Source organism: Cricetulus griseus, chromosome 2, assembly GCF_003668045.3.
Source record: "Cricetulus griseus strain 17A/GY chromosome 2, alternate assembly CriGri-PICRH-1.0, whole genome shotgun sequence".
Classification (NCBI taxonomy): Eukaryota; Metazoa; Chordata; class Mammalia; order Rodentia; family Cricetidae; genus Cricetulus; species Cricetulus griseus.
In genome coordinates, this window is record NC_048595.1 from 368,891,121 (window position 1) to 368,914,898 (window position 23,778).

The 23,778-nt window shown below is 43.4% G+C and overlaps 1 protein-coding gene across 8 annotated transcripts in view; it reads right to left on the bottom strand.

Annotated features, from left to right (window-relative positions):
• Nucleotides 1–23,778, bottom strand: part of LOC100756505 (aryl hydrocarbon receptor repressor) — an 83,893-nt gene that overhangs the window by 34,509 nt on the left and 25,606 nt on the right. For 6 of the 8 annotated variants that reach the window (XM_027400171.2, XM_027400169.2, XM_035440652.1 and 3 more), the window contains one exon: nt 12,516–12,613. The exons of 1 other annotated variant lie outside the window; for it this stretch is intronic. In XM_027400171.2, coding sequence (XP_027255972.1) covers nt 12,516–12,613 — 98 coding nt within the window. Of the gene's footprint in view, nt 1–2,318; nt 2,487–12,515; nt 12,614–23,778 lie in introns of those variants that run through there. One more of the 8 variants, XM_027400175.2, reaches the window with a different exon arrangement.

Consider the following 23,778-nt stretch of genomic DNA (forward strand, 5'->3'; position numbering starts at 1 on the left):
GAGAAGAAAACTCTGTGTGTATAATAAAAAGACATTGCAATTCATAACTTACAATAGTCTGAATAGGAGCTGAGGTGTTTGAGGCAGTGTTTGTTGGTGCTGTGCAACATGACAGCACGCACAGTGAAACGTGGATACACATGTATTCAGAACCAAGGCTGTAGTGCTATCAGAAATAGCTCAAACTCATTACATGTCTGGTTTTGAATTAACTTTTGGTCACTGAGCAAACTTTTTTTAAAAAAATTTTTTTAATAGTTCAAATTAGGAGCAAGCTTGTTTCACATATCAATCCCTTCTCCCTCTCCCTCCCCTCACCCCACCCCCAACCTACCCCCACCCCATCCACCCTCCACTCCCCAGGCAGGGTAGGGCCCTCAACGGGGGCTCTCCAAAGTCCACCACATCATCCTAGGCTGGGCCTAGGCCCTTCCCCATGTGTCCAGGCCAAGAGTGTATCCCTTCACGTGGGATGGGCTCTCAAAGTCCCTTCTTACACCAGGGGAAAATACTAGTCCACTACCAGGGACCCCCTAGAGTGCAGAGGCCTCCTCATTGACATCCATGTTCAGGGGTCTGGATCAGTCCTGTACTGGCCTCCCAGACACTGAGCAAACTTTTTAATTCAGAAATATTTTACTGTAAATTTTTCAGGACTTCTACCTTCAGTTAGATGATTCCAATGTGGAGTTGCAACCCATAGTAAGTTACTAGATGTTTCCATTTATATGTATTTATTTTAGATGTACACCATGGTACTTATGTGGGAGTCAGAGGACAAATTTCAAGAGTCAGTTCTCTTCCTCTACCCTGTGGTCCTGGGTATTGAACTCAGGCCATTAGGCTTGGTGGCACATGCCTAGCTATTTCACTGGCTTCAAAACTAGATTTTTTAAAGAAGACAGCATATTTTTTAACTCTCTCTCTCTCTCTCTCTCTCTCTCTCTCTCTCTCTCTCTCTCTGTGTGTGTGTGTGTGTGTGTGTGTGTGTGTGTTTGATGCTGATAGACAACCTGGAGCCTCAGATGTAATAGATAAACTGTACACTACTAAGCTGTATTGTCAGGCCTATTTTTTTAAATTTCAAAAAAATTATTTTTAATGTTATGACAAAATATACAAAACTCACCATTTTAACCATTTTAATTTTTTTTATCTGTTTTGTTTTGTGAGACAGAGTTTTTCTGTGTAGCCTTGGCCATTCTGGAACTCATTCTGTGGATCAGGCTGGTCTCAAACTCAGAGATCCGCCTGCCTTTGCCTCCCAAGGCGTGCACCACCACCCAGCCATCTTAACCATTTTTAAGAGCACAGAAGAGAGCAGCACAGCATAACACAATGGCATTCAACAAAATTCACAATGTTGTGTGATCACCACTATTCATCTCCAGAACTTTCTGCCCCCAGCCTTAGCACCACCATCTAACCTGTCTGTACTGATTTAACTCTCCTAGGGACACATAAATGAATCCACACAGATCTGTCCTTCTGTGGCTAGCTTATTTCACATGGCAAAATAATCTCAAAATCTGTCTGTCTTGGAACATATGTCACACATTCCTTTCTTGCCCTCTGGCAACCATCATTCTACTCTCCCTCTCAATGGAGTCCACTTTTTCAGATTCCACCGAAAAAAAAAAATGGGGTTATGCAATGATTTTTGTTTTTTACCTGAATCATTTTACTGAACAGTCTTTCAGTTTCACTCATGCTACTGCAAATGGCAAGAGCACCTTCTTTTTACAGCTGCATTAATATTCCACTGCATTATGTGCCACGTTTTAAAGTCTGCTCATGTGTTGATGGATGTGTGGGTTGTTCCCATGACTTGGCTATTGTGAATAGTGCTGCAGCAAACACAGGGGGACAGTATTTCTTCAATGTAATGATTTAATTTCCTTTGCACACACATCCTTTAGGAGGATTGCTGGGTCATAAGGTAGCTGCGTTTTTAGTTTTTGGAGGACCATGCATACTTTTTTCTGCAATGGCTGAACTCACATTTTCATCACTGGGGTGAAGTGACATCTCATTAGTGGTTTGATCTGTACCTCCTTGATTGCTAGTGACTAAGCACTCTTACACATATGAACTTTTGTATATCTTCTTCTGAGAAATGTCTAGCTAGATCCTTTAATATTTTAGTCTTTTTTTTCAAGACAGGGTTTCTCTGTGTAACCCTGGTTGTGTAGACCAGGCTGGCCTCAAACTCAAAGATCTGCTTGCCTGTGCCTCCTAAGTACTGGGATTAAAAGTGCACATTTTAATCATTTTTAAAATTAATCATTTTTAAAATGGTTAAAATAGTTGAATCTCACCTATTTTAAACATTAACCCCTCACTGCATATACGTTTTGCAGATGCTTTCTTTTATTCTGAGGTCAGTCTCTTACTCTATCGGCTGTTTGTTTCATTGTGCAGAGGATTTTACATTGATCAATGTTTCTCTGTTTTTCCATTCATTGGCTGGTAGACACTGGGTGGCTCCTCTCAGACTTGGTGAAGAGAGCTTCTGTGAATATGGGAGTGAGTTGTGCGAGTCTGTTGGAGAAGGAAGGTATGGAGGGGTAAGTGAGAGCCCATTTGACACTTTGCTCTTCCTGCAATCCCATGGGATGTAAGATGATTTAAAAACTTGCAGTGAGGCTTGAATGTCACTCTGCTGCCTTCACAGCTGGCACTTCACAAAGGGGCTTGTGAAGCCACATCTCTAGTGTGCTGGCTTCAAGTGTTTTGCATGAGAAATCCCAGAGTTTTTGTTCTGCCTACATTTGATCTCAGTGGGGAACATGTCAAGTTTGGAAGCCCCTGTATTCCTCCAGTTACTGCCCAGCAGCATTTGAGCACAATTTAGGGTGGGTGAGACAGAGCTGAGGCTGAGGAAGGGTGGAAAGCTGATACCAGCATAGTGAGGGTGACTTGGTGAGCTCAACCTAGCCTAGTGCTCGGGTCCTACAGCTGTCATCCACACCCAGTCCATGCCTTAGGAATAGTCAGTTCTGTCCAGAATGGGGAGACCCAAATCACTACAACTTGCTCCATTGGCTATTGTCCATCACCCAACCTACAGGCCACTGCGGCCCCCTGTCCAGACAGAGATGAGAGTAATACTGGGGTGCACTTAAGGATGGTTAGTGGACAAGGCATCAGCACTGCGTGAGAACTTAGGCTATTATGTGAGAACCAAACCAGCAAGGTGGAAAATAGGTAAAATATGGAAGGGAATGACCTCAACTCTGATAGGATGGCCATTCCAGGCAGCAATCATGGTATTTTGGGCATCTCTTCTCTCTCAGGTGAGTGGCAGATGTGCAGCTGGCTAAGCCAGAACATATGTCCTTGGTATTGAGCCCACTGGGCAGACATAGCTCAGTTGTGCTTTCCAGATCCTGCAACAGCTTGTCCCAGCTCAGTGCTTGCCACGTACTCATGGTGTCCTACTAATAATAGTTCAAAGACCAAAGAAATTTTCAAGACTTGAGTATATAAAATGTCTTCTTAAAAAAGATTTTATGAGATTAGTCACAAGCAAAAACAATCTTAATTTTAACTCACAAGGCAGAATTTTTTTTTTTAAAGACCATAAAATGCTTTTGTGGGATCATATGGATTCAATATCAGATTGACTCTCTGGTCCGGAATTGTCATGCCAAATTCTTTTACACATGTGGAACCATCTTTCAAATATGCATCATGAATGTTTTTTTCTATTCTTTCTCTTTTTATTCCTACAAGCTTTTTCCTAAAAATCAAAACAAAACAAAACAAAAAACCATGGTACATGGAAAATGAGATCACTTTTCCAAGTGGAAAAAAGGATTTAGCCCTAAGGTTAAAGACTACATTTTTTAAGGAAAAAAATTAAATCTATGTTTAATTACTAAAAGTCATAACATGAAGCACCTGCCATTAAGGATGGTGATTGGTACAGGCAAGGGTCTGTAGCCTGACAGCCCCTCAGTCCTGCCCTGGCATTCCTCCCACCCTCTACACACAGGGAGGCCAACACTTTGAGAAGCTGTACTTCCTTTGGCGAACCCTGACTATCTTGATTTCTTCCAGTCCCATGGCAGGAAAATAGCCAGCATGTACTTCAAAGATTATTTTTGTCAAGGTCAACGCAGAGGGAAAAAGAAAAAAAAAAAAAAAGAAGAGGGAAAAGGGAACAATTCTCAACAACTCTTCTCATCTCTCCCCCTTGGCATTAGGGGAAGTCGGAGCAAGTCGCTCCCCCTGGGAGTTGCTGCCATGGTTACTGCACAGCAACAGGCTCCTAGTCACGCGAGCAGCACCGGGCAGGCATTGGGGCAGCTGGCTGGGCTTCCTGGAGCCAGATCACTCGCAGGGGCTGTGGCATGGAACTTGCGTGCGTGCAAGCACTGTTCTAGCCGGGGGAGTGGAATAAATGGCTGTTTATAGATGCCACAAATAGTAAACTCAGCCTTGAATTTCTTCCATGAAGCAGCTAGAGCACTTGAAGCAGTTCCTGAGAGACCATGTTAACCGAGGCTGCAGAGGCAGCAGGTGTGGACAGCCCTGGGAGCATCACACTCACTCCACTAACTCTATCAGCAATCCCTTGCTGTGTTGCATCCTGCTGGTGGAAAAGTCTACAGCTAACCTACAGCAAGTTAGAAATGAAGTGGGAAGAGTGCCCATTTCAGACTTTGTATAGTTACAGGAGTATGCTGGACAGTGTGGGTGAATGGTATAGGATCCTGAGCATCAAAAGAGCAACATAGTGGTGAAGCCTAGCCCTCTGTGTTAGGGACCAAATCTATGTATCCTAAACACCAGGGATATTGCTGGATGACAGGATGTAATGCCTCACTGGCATGTGGAAGACACCCCAAATATGGAAGGTGAGGTTTTTAAGTCTTTCTTGGGAAGAACAGCTCACAAATATTTTGTCTCCCACTTACTACACTTGGAGTGCTGGAAATAATTAAATTCTATGCACTTCCTTCCAGGAGTCTGAAGGGTCTTTGATAGCTTTTCCAAAAGTTGCAAAACAGAATAAAACATGGCCCCAGCTGAAGGGAACTGCCTTGAAGTGGGCATCCCTGGGATCATCATTCCAATGGGGTGACCTTCCCATCCATATTCATTCACAGAATAGCCACAGGGGCAGGTTGCTCCTCCTTGGTAAAAACACTACCTTCATATTTATATATGTTGAATTCCTGAAAGGAAAAGGACTTTAAAGGCATTGGGGAACAAAGACCCAATAGTTATGACTCTTGGTAATGAAATGTGGGTGTCTCTGTCAGAAGGCCCTAAAAGGAGGCAAGAAGTTCTAGACCATGAGATGAAGTTAGCATATTTGCAATCTGTTTGTTGAGGGTCCCAAGAATCAAAGAGGGGCATCAGGGGACCCAGGAGCCCCAAAAATTCAGACCCCAGTCACATTCAGATATTTGGTCTGGATTCCTGGCCCGTGTACTTCATTTCCCACCATTTTAAAAATCGGGAACAGAAAAGGATAGATCTTCTCTATCCAGTGTTTCCCAATGATAGGTAGCAAAGCCATCATCTTCATCTGCCAGATCATTAGATGACAGACTTGAATCCTGGCCCCCAACCTCAAGCATAGTTCCCCCAGACCTGGCAGGTCTGTCCCGCTCTCCTGGCCCATTTCCCATTGTGTTCCCTTTCTCTGTACCCTGGGGTTTCTGAGTGTTGATTCTGAGTCTCTGGGTTTTTATACCTTTTCTTTCTAGCCATGGCCTCCTAACTGAGTACCAAGAAGAAGTGGGTAGGAGAAAGAGTACTCTTATCCTTCCTGCTCTAGCTCATACCACTAACCCTCAGTCTTCTTCCCGGTGACCAGCACATGGTCACACACATAGAAGTGAGTTGAGTGTCAGTCCAGCACACGGAGCCCACCAGAATAATAGCTGATTTCTCAATGGAAATGTTGAAAGCCAGAAGAGTCTGAAGCAAGGCCTAAAATACTTTGACTGCCAACCTACTCTAATATAGGTAGCAAAACTATCTGAAATAGGTGAAGGAGAAAGAAAACATGCTCATGATATAAAAGGACTTAAAATATTATATTCTACAGAGCAAACCTAAAGAAAATACAGGGCATAATATTTCAGGCTGAAGAGAGGAATGAGCAACCAAGAGACTGTAGAAAGAAAACAAACAAGTTATGTTACTGAAACATAAAGACTACTGAGAACACAAACAATACCAAAAATCAACAGCAAAGTTACTGCAATTAACACACCTTTCAATAACAAGTTTAAATATTAATGGCCTCCAATCTCCAATGAAATGACACAGGCTGGTTGAATCCATTTGTCTCTTGTCTACAGGAAACTCATCTTAACTTGAAAGACAGGCACTGTGTTAGAGTGAAAGGATGGACAAAAGTCCTCTGGTTAAATGGAACCAGAAAGCAAGCAGCCATCACTATTCTCATATCTGACAAAACAGACTTCAAACTAAAATTAACCAGAACAAATAAAGGATGCTTCATTCTAATCATGGAAACAATTATCCAAGAAGACATGACTATCCTAAACATATATGGACCAAACTCTGGTACATCTAACTGCATAAAAAGTATCATTCTGAAATTATATACACAGATTAATATTGACCCAGTAATAGTAGGTGATTTCAATATCACATTTTCTCCAATAGACAAGGTCATCTGGACAAAAAAAGCAGAAAAACATCAGAATTAAATTACATCATACACCAGGCATTGGTGGTGCATGCCTTTAATCCCAGCACTCGGGAGGCAGAGGCAGGAGGATCTCTGTGAGTTCGAGGCCAGCCTGGTCTCCAGAGTGAGTGCCAGGATAGGTTCCAAACCTACCCAGAGAAACCTTGTCTCAAAAAAACAACAACAAAAAATTACATCTTACATTAATTGGACTTAACAAATATCTACAGAATATTCCACCTAAAAACTAAAGAATACACATTTCTGCTCAGCAGCATATGGAAACTTCTGTAAAATGACCACATCCTGGGACACAAAACAAATCTTTACTAATTCAGGAAGACTGAAATAACTCCATGTATCCTATCTGACCACAATGCAACAAAACTTAAAATAGACAGCAAGCAAATCTCCAGTAAATATACAAACTGTTGAAGATCAAACAACTCATTACTGAATGATGAATGGATCATAGAAGAAATAATAACTTTTATTATTTCTTGCCAGCTAGCGAGTTTGGATTTGGATTGTTTTTGTTTTTACAAATTTTTGGCTGCATCATTAAATCATTTATGTCTTTTCTGATTTTTAATTTTTAATGCAGATTTTAGAGCTATAAATTTCCCATGAAGGACTGCTTTCAATGTTTCCCAAAGGTTTTGTTGTGTTTCGTTTTCATGTAGTTCCAGGACATTTTTTTAATGTGGGACGAAACAGCTGCAGGACCCAGCGGGACAGAAACTTCTGTCTACATCAGAGAAGCTGCACCCATGAAATCTCATCAACATGGCTACTGAAGCAAGATGTGAACAAGGACAACACCAATAGACAAGCTAAAATGGAAGCGGATAACGCCATGGGGCCTCAAACCTAAACAAAAAACTACAGGCAACTAATGAAAACTGAGAAGGGAGAAACACTAGGCAAGAGCCCTCAAACTGATGTCATGTGGTCAGCCCTGAAATCATATTCATACAAGTAAAATGTGTACTAGGCAGGTTGCACTTAGGTATTTAGGAATATCTAGCTACCTATCATCCATCCATCTATCTATCTATCTATCTATCTATCTATCTATCTATCTATCTATCTATCCATCCATCCATCCATCCATCCATCCATCCATCCATCCATCCATCTATCTATCTATCTATCTATCTATCTATCTATCTATCTTATTAATCTATCAATAGAATAACAAAGAAGCAGAGGCCATGAATTTGAGAGTCAGGGAACAGATACACAAGAAGGATTGGAAAGGGAAGACGGAAATGATGAAATTATATTTTTATTTCAAAAATATTTTTAAAATTTTAAAGGTTTAATGTTAACCCTTTGTAAACTGGACAGTAATATATGTGTGATTTATACTGGTAATGCAAAGTTGTCTCAACAGTTGAAAACCAATGTAATTCATAGTATCAGACTAAGACAGGAAAAAAAACCATGATCAGCTTTATAGATACAGAAAAATCACTTCAGTTTTAGCATTTATTCATAAGAACTTACAGAAAAAAGCATAGGAGGTAAGTTTTTAATCTAATGTAAAGCATTTACAAAACTCAACGTTTCAAAGAGAAAAACTAAGCTGGTATCATGCTTGATTTGGGATGACTTAAGTTTCCCCCAATATAAGGAACAAGGGTAAGATGTCCTTTTTGCCAGTCTCATTCCACACAGTACAGAGAGCCTAAAAATGCACCATGGCAGAAAAAAGTAGGTAGCTTGAAAAAGTAAATATAGATTTTAGGCTAAGGGGAGTTAAGAATGTTTGCTGCTCTTGCAGAGGACCGGACTTCAGTTTCCAGCACCCATGCAGGACAGCTCACAACTGTCTATAACTCAGCTCTAGGAGTCACTCACCCTTATCTGGCCCCCATGGGCACCTGTACTCATGTGCACATGCACTGTCCAGCCACATAATGAAAAGTAAAAACTAAATCTTTTTTAGTGTAGATTATCTCTGTCCTCATACAATACAAGAAATCTATGAAAAAGCTGCCAGAACTACTTAATTAATGTATTAGTCACATGACACAAAGTGAACCTAAAAACCAGACTGTATTTCTATATTTTACTACCAACAATAAAAAAATTATATATTAAAAAGGCCCTTATATAGAAACAACAGAAAACACTGACTACCTAAGCATAAGTCCAACACAGACAGGATCTATGAGATGAAAATAATAAAAAAAAACCTCTCTTGTAAGTGATTAAAGACCTAAATAAACAGACACACAGCTTGCTCAGGGGTTCACTTGAATTAACTTAAGTTTAATAATTGCAATCAAAATCCGAGCAGAAAATCTTTTGAAGATTTACTTATTTATATCTTATGTGTACAAATGTTTATCAAGTGCAGGAGGTACCCATGGAGGCCCAGAACATGGCATTGATCCCCTGAAACTTCAGTCACCAATGGTTTTGAGCTGCTGTGTAGTGCTGGGAACCGAACCCACATCCTCTGCAATAGCAGCAAGTGCTCTTAATCACTGAGCCTTATTCCCAGCTCCCAATAGGAATTTCTACAGATGTCAATGAGACCATTCTAAAATGTACGTGAAAAGATAAACTAAAATAGGCAAGATGAGTTTCTAAAAAAATATATTTATGTGTTTTATGTATCTGGGTGTTTTGTCTACATGTACATCTGCACCCCAAGAGAGGGCATTGGATCCCACAGAACTACAGACTATAGATGCTTGTGAGCTGCCATTGGTTGCTGGGAATTGAACTCAGCATCTTTGGAAGAGCGGCCAGTGCTCTCAACTGCTGAGTCATCTTTCCAGCCCTGGCAATACAATTTTGAAACAAAACACAATAGGTAGATTCAGATGGTCTGGTGCCCAGAGCATTTTGATTTACTTCTACTGAAGTTAGAGAGTGTGGTAGCGTGAGTAGGCCAGACAAAATTCAGAGAATGCAAAATGTAAAACTTACAAAACTTAGAAGAATGGATCGGTAAGATGGCTTAGTAGGTATAGGCACATAGTAGGTATAGGCATGTAGCACCAAGCTTGGCAACCTGGGTTTGATACCCTGGATTCACATGGTAGAAGAAGAGAACGGATTCCCTCAAGTTGTCCTCTCACCTCCCAAGCATGCCCTGGCGCGGGTGCACGCGCGCGCGCGCACACACACACACACACACACACACACACACACACACACACACACACTACATAAATAAGTGTAAAATAATTTAAAGCTTATTTTTGGTTTTTCAAGACAGGGTTTCTCTGTGGCTTTGGAGGATGTCCTGGAACTCTCTCTGTGTGGACCAGGCTGGCCTTGAACTCACAGAGATTCACCTGCCTCTGCTTCCCAAGTGCTGGGATTGAAGGCATGCACCACCAATGCCCAGCTAAATTAAAACTTTTGATAAAACATAAAAACCAAATCTTTGTGGCCTTGGGATAAAGAGTTCCTACACATGACACCAAAATCATGACCAACAAGAAGAAAAATTGATAAATGATTTCATAATTTAGCACTCCCCCTATGTGCATTACCCTGTCAAGAGACTGAAAAACAAGTCACAGTCGAGGAGGGAACTTCCACCAATTTCACATGTGACAAATGACAGATGTCCAGAATGTACAGTGAACCCTATAGACTGAATAGTAAGAAGGCAAAAACTGTAGTTTTTATATGTGCAAAGGATTCTAACTGTTTAGTAAATATGACACATGGGCACAGAGAAGAGAGGCTTAACATCCTTAGTCACAAGGAAATACTAGTTCAAAAGATGAGATTCTAGCACTCACCCATCAAAATGACTTTGGGTGAGGGAGATAAAACCAAAGCAACTCAAGGACATGGAGCAGTGGGGACCTTCTGAAAGCTTCTTTAGTCTTGCAGTGTGAATTCCCTCCCCTGGAAATGAAAGAAAGATCCCTACATATAACCTACTTGGCTCCAGACAAAGCATGGTTGGAAGCACCCAAAAAGGAGTGGAGGTGTGGAAGGCGGAGTAGATGGAGGGGGTGAGGTGTCAGGGTTTGGAGTGGGTGTGGGTGGAGGTGTGAAGCCAGAAGAGAGGTATAAAGGGAAATGCAGATATGAGGAGGGAAATAGGACAGGAGCTGTAGAAGAACTCTGGTTAGGACTTGGGTCAGACTACTCAAGTATCCTGGGTACTATGTTCAACTCTGTGTTTCATAATTTAGTACAAAAGTTTAAGGAGGATTTTTATGAGTCTTAATTCTTAATTGACCTTAATTTTGAAAATATATTTAAGAGGGATGCCAATTCAAACCAGGATGCACTTTAAAGCTCTGTTTTTTTTTTTTCTAGCAGTGACAGAAAGCAATGCTAGAGAAAAAGTAATAGTACTGAAGAATGTGCTTTCTAGCACATAATGGCAAGTCATAGTTGCACATATTTCTTCCACTGAAGAACAGTGCTCCCCAAAAAGGGATGGCAGTGTCATTGGGGTGCATCCACACTGAGCCACAACGAGCTGCAACCAGATCACAGACTATTTACTCTGAGCAAGCATAACTGCTTCTATGTGTGGGCCCCTTTGATCATGCAACCCCTGTGTATTTTTTAAAGGTTATGATTTGTAAATTAATCAAAGCCCAGACTCTTCATCAGAAGAACTAGAACTTAGAAATGCTTCTGCCCTGTAACCTTCTCTCCCTTAGGCACCACTGATGTTCCCAGAACCCCCTGGATGCTGTGGGAAATGTAAAGCATGTAATGTCTCGAAGTTGCTCATGGCCAAGGTGGAACCAGAGCACTGTTCTTCAACTGTAGCTCACATGGCCTGGCTAAAAAGGACAGAGTTAGGAGAGCATAAGAGGCAAGAAGACCCAATACATAGGAAATCTGAGCCATTAGACAGGATGCAGAAGCCTGTAGGGAAAGTGGGTAAGTTCAAGCCAACTTTCTGGGATGGAGCCTGGCTCCTGGATGTCCATTATCCTCTTCCTCCTGTATATGTGCATGAGATTTTCTAATGTAAAAAAATAGTAAAAGAGGTAAGAGTGTGGCTTCACCCTGAAAGGTGCTATCCCCTCTATGGGCTCTTAATATTTTCATTCCCTCTTTTACGGCATAGACAGGGAAGGTGCCTTAAATCTGAATGATGAGGAACAGAAAGCCAACCCTCTCCCACAGTGACTGAGCAGAGAAAAGTGATATGTACTGTCTGTCATATGTACTGCCAACAGAGGCTCACCCAGGGCCTGGCCCAGTGAGGATTGGGGACAAAGGAATACAATTCTGTCTTACTTCATATCCTTACCAATTCCTGATTTTTTTGTGCCAGGCCTCAGCCCTTGGAGGCTGTTCTGTTATGATCATCCTTTGAGATGTCAGAGAACAAGCTTGAACATCTCAGAGAAATCCCAGCACAGAAGAACCTCTGGGTTCATCTCATATGGGAAAAAGCTCCACCTAATGGAAGTTCCCATCAGGCCTGAATGCCAGTGTGAAATGCAAGAACTGTCAGTTCCTATTTGCATAGGGCTCTGGATGAACCACATAGAAACTCAACACTGACTATTTTTAGTCTTTAATTTGGAAAGTAAATGGCCTAATATTTAGGTAATCTTTTATCAATGGTTAAAACCAGAGAATATGGGATGACAAATGATTCTCAGATTTAGCACGAGGATGATGAAATCCTTAACTCCTTCCTCAATCAGTCAATCCCTGCCCACAGATCCCAGCTTAAACAGTCTTGGACCAGTCTGGGTAACACTCATGAAAGCATTCTGGTGCCTTTCAGGAAACACACACACACACACACACACACACACACACACACACACACACACACACACACACCATTATGGCTGTGTGGAGTTGCAGTGAAATGTGCTCTTACCTCCAGCAGCAGCCGTCCCTCCTGCACAGGGAACCCTCTGTGTGAGTGGTCTTCAGGTGGCAGGGTTGGAGCTGGCCATACACATGTCTCCTGCAAGGCTGTCAGGGAAGAATGAACAGGTGAGCCCTTTGTAGAGCCCAGGCCTGCTAGTGGCTTTCTGTCACATTTTTCTTGTGTTTTCCTGAATTTTACCCCATGGTTCCAGCTAGATGTTGAACCTGGGCTGTGCTGTTGTCCTATACAAGATATGTGGGATCTCCGCGAAGTCCTGAAATGTATGATTGGCAGGAAGAGCAAGTTGAGGCCCCAGGCCAGCATGAAAGGGTGACCAAATGTAAAAGTGTGACCAAACTCATCTTGGAAACTGCTCTTGATTCTCTCATCTACCCAGTCTTGAGATAAAGTATGGCTTCCTGTAAGGTCCCCTCCATGATCAAGGATCCCAGGGTCTCCACAGACACCTACTGAGATCCAAATACCAGTGGATCCCAACAGCACTGGTGGTTACCCTTTGAAAGGGAGCCTGTCATCTGCTTCAAGGCTAGGCCACGACACCCTGAGTCCACCTATATCCAATACCCTCATCTCTCCTGGAAAGGAGCAGGCCAAATGCCCTCACCTGGAGGTAAATGAAGTCCTTGCAAATACCCACACATCCCAAAAATGCTTCTGGGCCTATGAAGATGCCAACTTCCCTGGCACCCCTATCCAAGTCTGCTCTGATAGCTTTGGGATGGAAAGCTCATGGTTCTCTTATGGAGCTGGATTCTAGTCTTCAATGGGCTGACTTCATCTCCACCACCCAATAGACTTAAATCCAGATAGAAAGTCCCATTGTTGAGGGCCACAGCATGCTCTTTATAAGATTTATTTATTGTGTATACAGTGTTCTGTATGTGTGTTTGCTGCATACTGGAATAGGGCACCAGATCCCTTTATAGATGGTTATGGGCCACCATGTGGTTGCTGGGAATTGAACTCAAGATCTTTGGAAGGGCAGTCAATGCTCTTAACCTCTGAGCCATCCCTCCAGAGGGCCTCAGTATTCTTAAAAGTACTCTCACTACCTGTTCACAGCCCACCTCATGCTGAAAAGGATGGGTTTGATGGGTTGGGCATATTATTCAGAAATAAAAGCAATATTTGAATCAAAGCTCATCATTCATGTGCCACTTGACTTGGCCTTAGCAATCCCCAGGAGTGGTGGTATATTTTGGCAATCCTTATCTAGAATCTGAGCTTCATTGCGACTCAATGCCTCCCTTTCTGAGTGGTTCCTACCAGTCTACTGTTGGCTGGTACCATGAAACTAAGCTCCTTTTCTGGAGCACTCAGCTTCTCCAAAGGTTTGAGGAATTCAGGTTGTCCTACTACTCTGGGATCCAGATACTGTTTAACACCCTGTCCCACCCTGCAACAGACCTACACCTGACCCTCAGAGTTAGCCTTCCTAGCTTTACCCAAGGCTATTGTTTCAGCTGGCTGGCAGCCTCCACTGTCCCAGAAGTCCATGGTATCCTCAAATAGTCCTGCCCACCTGCAAGGGTTTTGACAGGGATAAAGGGCCCTGTGTAACAGGCTACCCTTCCCAGGGGAGCCCAGGAGACTATGACCCCCATGGCAGTGACATGACCTTTGGGACCTGGTGTCTTTCTCTTCCTTTCTTTGAAGCCATCATTTCTCACCCTTGTCTGCCCCAACTACTAAGAGTGGGTTTTCTGTCCACTGCACTAAGTAAGGAAATGTGCCATTTTCTTTGTCAGAACTCAGATCACTCCTGGGAGACTTGAGCCCCTGGTGCCTCTAGGGCAGTGGTTCTCAACCTTCCTAATGCTTGGACCCTTTAATGCAGTTCCTCATGTTGTGGTGACCCCCAACCATAAAGTTATTTTTGTTGCTACTTCATAAATGCAATTTTGCTACTGTTATGGTCATGATGTAAATATTTTTGCAGACAGGGGTTTGCCGAAAGGGTCAGAGCCACAGATTGAGAAACGCTGCTCTAGGGGAAAGAAAGGGATGGAGCCAGACTCCTTGAAGCCCACTCACAGTCCTTCTTTACCATGTGTCTCCCCACTTTGGGCCTCCTACACAGGAGGCCTTGATACTTTGCACTTCCAGATGTGGCTTCAGGAGGAATGAAGGGGTCCGCTTTGTTTCCCTCTTAGTGATCTGCTCTGCTTCCCCTCTGGGAACTGATAGGGAACTGAGAGAGTAGTTCCCAGGCGGAGGCGCTAGAGCCCTTGGAGGGGCACCCCCATACTCTGGGCAATGTTTCGTGGAAACTGCAAGAGTGAAGTGAGCTGCTTTTCATTGGTGCTTGGGGGTGAGGGGAACAGGACAGTAAGATTCAGCCTGTGTGGGTCTCATATAAACCAAGGCATCAGCCAGAGGATTCCCAGAGGACGGTTTTCTAATGGTCTCCCTGCAGGGGAGAAACGTTCCCAGCACCACTGAGTTTGCACAGGCTTCCAGAGAACTTAAGCTAAGGTGGCTGAGGGGCGGATATGCTTGTTACGCCGGGAAGTGGGTGGGAGTGAGGCAGCTGGACCATTTGAGCACAGCCCCAAAATTGGCCAAATCTACAGGATCTCCCCACTCCAACCCCTGCAGCCAGCTCCGCCTCTAAGAGCTGCTAGGTCCAGCACAGGCTGAGCTCCCGAGACTCCACCACCCCCATCGCGTGCTTGGCGCCTCCGGCTTCCTCCTGCGGCCACAGGCGTCACGCGATGGCTGAGATCGCGTGCGAGTGAATTGGGCCCCGCCCGGCAGACACGGGGGTAGATTGGTTGGGGGCCCAGACCCGAGGGAAAGGGACAGAGGTGTGGCCGGGGACTGGGGTGGGACCGGGATAGGAGGGGTTTGGATTGTAGCACATCTTAGTGCAGCAACTCCCGCCTGCTGCGGTTGGTCAGCCAGAGCAGGGTGTCTTTGCTAGGACTCAAGAGTAGTGGAGGTCACTGGGGCCCCCACAAAGCATAACTAGAGGGTAGGTGTCTAAGAACCAACAGAGTGTTACGGTGATCCACAAGCCTCTGAGTCTACCCACTACTTCCCTCTGCTTTCTTCATGGCCTTCTGCCCCTCCACCCTGCGCCTATAGGCCTTCCCCTCCCCAGCCGACTTCTAGCGCAATGAGCAGGAAACTCCAGGCCACCAACCACTTTAAGTTTCAACCAGCTCTGTTGGGGACACTGCTGGGGCAGCTCACTCAGAAATGAGCTGGATTCCTGTGCTCTGTGCCCAGCTCGACCTAAATCCAGCTCGACCTAAATCCACCGTCTCCAGTCAGTCCTAGTCCTTCCTCGACCCTGTAGGTGCAGGAGGATCAGCAGACCCAGGAAACACAACCACTTTTGAGATTCTCAGGGACACTTCAAGGAGTCCCCAATTGGTCACAATTAACTGGAACCAACGAATCTTTCACTTCTCTTATTTCCTGAAACCTTGAAGTAGTTTATTTGGAACAGCATGATTTTGAAGAGTTACCATGGAGACAGTTGAAATTGCTACACACAGCAATGCAGGGAGCACAGGCTATCCTGGACACCCAACTTCCTAGTAACATATTTCCCTTTTCCACACTTAGCAGGCAAGTAGGACCCCATCTGTGGATGCTAAACACCCACAAACGCAGTGACTTCTGGGGGTCATGTGCATCGGTTCAGCCAAGTGCTCTCTGTGGAGGAGAAGCAAGAAGACTGAACCATCTCTGCTCCTGGATGGTGCCTTAAGGCCTGAAAATGGCTCCTTTTTTTCTCTCTTCTCTCAGCTCGGTGATGTCAGTTCCTACACCTGAGTGGTGTGTCTGATCAGTGGGGCCAGCCATTTCTGTAGTTACTTTCCCCTTGGATTTGCTTTAGTCAGAGACAAAGCTGAGCAAGCCAGCTGGAGCAGAGATGCTCCAGAATTTTGGCTAAAGTTTCCTGGGTGTTTACAAGGCTGAGTAAAGTTTATTTTAGATTGTCAATAGATAGAGATGTGGGTCCCAGGCAGAGCAGAAGGAAGGGTATGAAAAGGATAGGAAAGATACGCAAAGGGGGAGGAAGAAAGAAGAGGAAGGGGTTGGAGAGATGACTTGTCACTCAGGACTCACCCAGAACCTCCTGGCAACAAGCTGGACTGTCCTCCTGGACAGCTGAAATCTCTGATACATCCCCTGGGCAAGAAGGAGGCCTGTCTGGAATTTTAGTAAGCCAATTTACTTTAGAGTCCCAGAACTACACCTGGGAAGAACAGGCCTCCATCCAGATTCATTCTACAGCACCACAGTCTACTGTGAACTGAATGCCCAAGTAAGCAGTGGGGCAGAAACAGTGTGGACTGACAGAATGACACATTGTCCAGGTCCTGTATTAAGGTCATGCTATATTTCAAGGTTCTACCAGCCAAAACCTTTCCCACATACTGCTTCACATAAAGAAGGTGTAAGGACCAACAGACCTACAGGTACATCACAGCAACCCACACATAGAAAAAGCAATGTTGGCCATGGCCCCAGGCACTGTCCTTATTAAAGTAGAGGCCAGTCTTTGGTTGTGGACCTGTTGTTGACTCCAACATCTGAAGCTGTGTGGGTTGCCCAGTCACACAGCTTCCCATGTCTGAGGGTATTTCAGGTAGGTCAGAATCTGAATTGGGGTCCAGTGAGGCAGATACAGCTTTCCTTGTGTGGATGGTGTCACCCAACTTCTGAGGCCTCAAGAGCACAGAAACTGGTAAGGGAGAAATTTGCCCTTTCCTCCTGCCTTTGGGTGAGCTGGAACACAGCCTCTCATTTACATCTGCTCCTGATTCTCAGTTTGGACTTGGGCTGGATCGTGGCATTCACTTCCCTGGGATTCACATCAGCTTCCATGACCACATAAACCAATTCCTCACAGTTCCCGCCCCGCTGATCTGTTTCTCTAGCAGACCCTGATAAATATACGCCCAAGGGCCAGCTTGAGGTAAAATGCCAACATTTCAGCATCAGATAGGAGCCCAGGCTCTATACTGTGTCTGACCTCCAGGCTCCAAGCTGCACATTGGGCCAGGATCCTTTGTGTTGCTTCCTCCTCTAGCCATCTAAAGAGATTAGACAAGTGCAATGGGAATATGCCCCTGTCACCTGTCTAGCTGCTAGCTGTGTCTTGCCTTGGACTTTACCAAATATTAGCCTTTGGGATCTTTGCAAAGACCACGAATTATTCAAAAATACCTATTTACTGATCAGTCCCTCAGATAAGAAAAAAAATCGGAACATGAATAAACACTCAAATGTGATATTGAAAAATTGAAGCAAAGCTCAAGTTGTATATTACAGCAAGTTGCAGCTTTTGAGATATAATTTCCAGATTCAATTATAACTCACAACATGTTCATTAAAGATTTCACACTTCCAAGCAGCACACACACACACACACACACACAAATGCATTTCTTCAATGCAAATCAAAATAACTCAGATTCCATTTAACACCTGTCAGAATGGCTAAGATCAAAAACACAAATGACAGCTCATGCTGGAGAGGATGTAGAGCAAGAGGAACACTCCTCCATTTGCTGGTGGGAGTGCAATTTCATACAACCACTTTGGAAATCAATATGACAGTTGCTCAGGAAATTGGGACCATCGTTGTAGACTTGTGGGAGTTTCCCTTTATCAGTCTTCTACTAGACTCCAGAAAGACCCCATTTCCAGCTAAGACTCCTGGCAGCTGTGGAAGTATAGTTTGAACTGGCCTTCCCCTGTGATCAGATTGGTGACTACCCAAGTCATCAGCAGAGAGCCTTCATCCAGTGACTGATTAAGGGAGATTCAAAGATCCATGGCCAAATGTTGGACAGAGTTCAGGAATCCTGCTGAGGAGAGGGAGGAGAGATTGTAGGAGCCTGGGGACGGGGGTTCAGGGACATTGCAGGAAAACCCACAGAAATGGCTAGCCTGGTGCATGGGAACTCACAGAGTCTGAATTGACAACCAGGGAGCCTGCATATATGAGTCACTTGTGTAGCTTGGTCTATTTATGGGACTTCTAGCAGTGGGAGTAGGGGCTGTCCCTGGTGCTTTGGCTGGCTCTTGGGAACCTATCCCTCATGCCTTGCCCAGCCTGAATACAGGGGGAAGTGCTTGATCTTAAGGCAGTTTGGTATGCCATGCTTTGCTGATGCCCATGGGAGGCCTGCCCCTTTCTGAGAGAATATGGAGGAGGGGTGGAGAGAAGGTGGGGAGAGGGAATGGGAGGAAAGGAGGGAGGGAAGGCTGCAGTTGGAATGTTAAATAAATAAATAAATAAATAAAATTTAAAAATGCATTTCCTCTGAGCCAGTGAGGACTAGTCAAAAGGCAGTCATGTGCCCATCTCTTCTTAACTTCTTGCTAAGGGTATTTACTTCTTCCCACAGGCTCTGTGTATCTCCAGTCACACATGCATCCTTCAGAGGACAAGCACCACCCTTGCCTTCAAATACCTATCATTGTGGAAGATGAAAGTCAAACTAGCTCTTTGTGGGAGGGAAGAAGATGATTTGGACGTAATGCGGATGCATATTCTTTTCATGACATGAAGCCTCTGGTGTAGCAAAAACTGGGTGTTGTTATGGAGTTTTATCAATAAGGGTTTCAGCAAACAATAACAAGAGAAAGTTCCCTAGTATCAGTGAGAGCTCAAGAAGTGTTTTGTAAAACAAAATGAAAATGTGTGTTTTAAAGTTTTTAAAGTCAAAGATGTACTAAATTCACAATTTTCATGATGCTTAGGTGAGAATATCAGCACAAATAAGGCACTTTATAAGAGTCACCAAACTCCCACAACCCACAGCCAGATGCTGTCCTGACAGCTCAGACAGGGTGCCCTAGAGGTCAGAAAGAGTATATAATCTACTTGTAAACATGAGCTGATAATGGAGGATGAAAGCTCAGTAGAGCACTTGGTTGTCCATGAGCTCAATTCTCAGCAACACACACACACACACACACACACACACACACACACACACACACACACACACACACAAACACTCATAAATAAATCTATAGCTACTTGTCAGCAAACTTGTAACTAACAGCAGCATGGAGTTGGCCTGCTTGCCTGGCAATCATCTGAGTCTTCAGCTCCTTTATACAAATAAATTATGCAACATTATAGGTCACTAGCTCCTATCAGGGTTTTGCCATAATTGTGATCAGCAGACACAGATTGGATTTAGTAAAACATCCTGGTATCTTCATGTCAGATACACAGGTCCTTATAAACATATACCCAGTTTTTAACTGTAGTTGCTTCCCCCTTCAGCCTATCATTCAACCCTGTCATTACCTATCCCTCACTTCATACAGCAGAGAATGAGATGCCACATGCAAGCCAAACATAAGAAGAAACACTGAATAGGGAGTCAGAGAAGTTCTACTGCCGCTTGGGGATGAGGGGTGATGTCAAAAGTGTGCTCAGGCAAACTGAGGAGACAGCCTTTGAGAACAGATCTGGATGAGGCAATCCCAAGATGGCTAGAAAGAGGGGCCCAAGTGTTCACCTTAACCCTGAGAAAGAATCAGAAGCCCAAATAGATGTCTGTATTTCCAGGCTACTGATTGGGAGATGTCAGCCTTTCAGAGACAGAAAACTGGTTGGTGAGGCTGAGAGTAGAATGGAGCACATGGTCATGGCCCACTTCCTGGGAAGGAGAGAGTGAACAGAGATCCTGCTGACTGAAGCACCCTGGACACCAGCAGCCTCGGCTCTAGAGAGGTCCAATAGTCTGTCACCTGGCTTCATAGATTGGCCCTGTCTTCCCAACCTTGGAGCCTGAGCACTTTAGTGACATGCCATTTTGAGAACAGTGACTCTTTAAGAATCTTCCTGCTCCAGAGACAGAGCCCCTCCATATCTCCATCTCAAGGGTCCATAGATAATTAGCCACACTAGCACAGAAAGCTGAAGCTTCATCAGCCCAACCAGGGCAACTGCGCAATGCATTGTGGGACAGCATCTTGGCCTAAGCAGTGTCCTGCATAAGGGCCAGGTACTCAAGCACAGACAGGAACTTCCCTCAAGATGGAGGAGTTGTAGTACTTCCCTTAGGTCAGGACACCCCCTCGAGAATGCCCCTCCTGTGGGTTATAGGGATATAGCCTCCAGAGTCTACACCCCTGAGCACCACCTCTTCCAGAAACAGAAGTCAACATGATCAGCAACTGGCACTTGCCTCCTGGGTCCTGAGTTTATATCTTTCAGCACCCCATGTCTACTGCCAAAGCAAACTCCTATAATACCTGAGGTCTAAATCAGGAAACACTTTTAGACCTTGCTGACTAACACCAATAAAGGACTCACAGGGGTTGTATCTGAGTTCACAAAGACGTAGAGAGAACAAAGGGCATTCATAGGATGGGAAGGATAATGTGAGGAGAAGCAGAAAGGGTGGATAATGGCTACAAAAAATAGAGTTGGAAGTAGGAAGTAGCTCTGAAGAACCAGCTGTAACTCAAGTTCCAGAGGACCCAATAATCTCTTATGACCTTTGCAGGCACCATGGGCATGTTGTTCACAGACATGTATTCAGGCAAAGACACATGTGAAATAAATCTCAAAAAGAGAGAAAATAACCCATTAGTATTCACTTCAGAAATGTAATAATGGTTCAAAAGTATTGATATACATAGTGTGTTAGTTCTAATGACAAAAATAGAAATGCTAATTATTCTGTTTGATCATCACATATGTTTCAGTTTAAGTGTGATACATACTTTACTCCACCAATAAGCACAAATATTATATTCCAATTAGATGTAAAAATAGCTGGGCAGTGGTGGCACATGCCAAAAAATCCCAGCACTAGGGAGGCAGAGACAGGGGAATCTCTGTGAGTTCAAGGCTGAGTTCCAGGACACCCTCCAAAGCTACAGAGAAACCCTGTCTTGAAAAACAAAACAACAACAACAACAACAACAAAAAACCAAAGCAAAACAAAAAAAGTGAAAATAACTGAAGGGAATAAAGGTTTGCAGGTAATAATTTCTAGGTAGGCAGTCTGCAGTAGCAACATGTCCACAAGCCAGGAAATCTCTCCTTATGCCTGCTCTCTGCCCATACCATGTTCAAGCCCTGTCGAGTGCTGTTTTGTCCTACTTTCCACAGCCACTGCAGTCGGCTTCTTTGCCTTGAATTCCTGTAATCGCCCAGGCCTCCCCTAGTGATGAAGACAGTCATGATAGCGGTGGTGAGGAAAATGCTCCTCACAGATATCCACTTTGGGGAACACAGCCTCTTTGCAGACTCTATCATCCCTTACCCCTTTCCTTTCCTCCTGTTCCCTAAGATTTACACTTCTACCAGCCAGGACCTCACTGAGTGCACACTGCAGACTCGGACTTCACAGAACACTTCCCTACAACTCTGAAGGCTGTTTACTTGGTGCCTCCTGTTGACTTATTTTGGGATGTCAAACTTAACACAAAACTTTTAAGAACAACACACCAATTTTCCCCCATAGACTTCACTGAAGCTTACCAATGGGTGCAGTAAGACCTCTGCCAAGACATTGGCTGGAAAGCTGAGGTTCTCATCACAGTCCAGTTTCTTCTATCAGAGATCTTTGAAGACCACAATCCAGCCAGTGTCAGGCTGATGAGTCCTTGTGATCAGATGAGAACATGAGTCTTCATCAGGAAGACAATCAAGTTATGCTGGGCTCAACCAAGATGCTTTTGGGTGTGATACACAGTGTTAACTTAGATACTCTCAGCAGATCAAATGCAGTCACTGAGGACAGTATGTACTGTTTCTCTCCGTTATGTTTTCCCCGCCTTGACACAAAAAGATATTTTGTTTGAGACTGTAAAAATCCCATTTCTTACTACACTTTCACCATTATTCTTTGTATTTATTAGTACTATTTGCCTGAATCAACTATGGCTCAATGCCACTGAATGATGACTTACAACTCACCTCTTTTATGTTTCTCTCACCTACTTTTTTTTTACTAGCTAGTAGTATGTTAAAGAGAGATCTCCTCACTGTTTATTTAATTCATTCATCTATACTAGTGAACACCGATAGAACCCTGTTTTATTAATATAATTATCAGCTGTTGCTACCATAAATCATCTTAATGCCGAAATTATTCCTGGCTTGGCCAGTAGAGCCTCCTTTCTGGTCATTCTATGTCGCATGATGTTCTTCCATTGTTTATTGTCTAGCACAAACAGTTCTAGCTTTCAGGGGTTTCTTTCTCTTCTTCTTCTTCTTCTTCTTCTTCTTCTTCTTCTTCTTCTTCTTCTTCTTCTTCTTCTTCTTCTTCCTCTTCCTCCTCCTCCTCTTCTTCTTCTTTTAGTTTTTCTGAAATAGGGTTTTTTTCTGCAGCACTGACTGTCCTAGAACTTGCTCTGTAGACCATGCTGGCCTTGAACGCACAGAGATCCACCTGCCTCTGTCTCCTGAGTGCTGGGACAAAAGGCATGCACTGCCACCCATATCCAGGTTATCTTTTTATTAGTGATTTCTACCTAATTTTCACTGGAGTTTCACTGTAAGTTTTTTGTGATTTTGTCTTTTGACTTTTGTTGAGATTTGCTTTGTTGATCATGTGATTTCAACAATTTACAATCTATATACAGGCTTGAGAAGACTGAGACTCTGCAGTTTGGAAGTCCAGTGCTTTATGTTTGTCCATTAGAGTAACCTTATTTTTGTCTTATTTTCATTTTTTATAGCTTTTACTCTTGTATTTGCTTATCCTATTCTTATTTAATATCTTTCTGATGATGGATATATGTATTTTTCATACATCTGTCAATGTTTGTTTTATAGGTTTTGAAGTTATTAGAAACACACAAATTTTAAATTAGTTTTCTCAGCTGATGAAATGAATCATTAAATAATTATGTAGTGACTCATCCCCTTCCTCTCCCCAGTGCATTTTAACTTCAAAGAAAATTTTGGACATTGATTCAAAGGCATAAGTCTTCTCTCTGTTAGGCTTTCCTCAGTGTGTCTTTCCATCATTTTGCTCTTTCTTTCTAAACCCATAGGCTTTAAATGTGCTTCTAGTAAATATCAAAATTCAATGGCCTGGTTATTCCATTTGTATTCCTTACAATTAGTAATATATTGGACTTTTATGCTTTCTATTTATTGTACCCATTTGAGTTTTTACTTCTTTCTAGTCTTTTTCTTTGATTATATTTCCTCATTCTGGTTTTTCTTTTGAAAATTAATTTTCTTTTGAAAATGAAAGAGGTTATTTAAAAGTAGATTTCCCACAGTATACTCTAAATGTTAAAA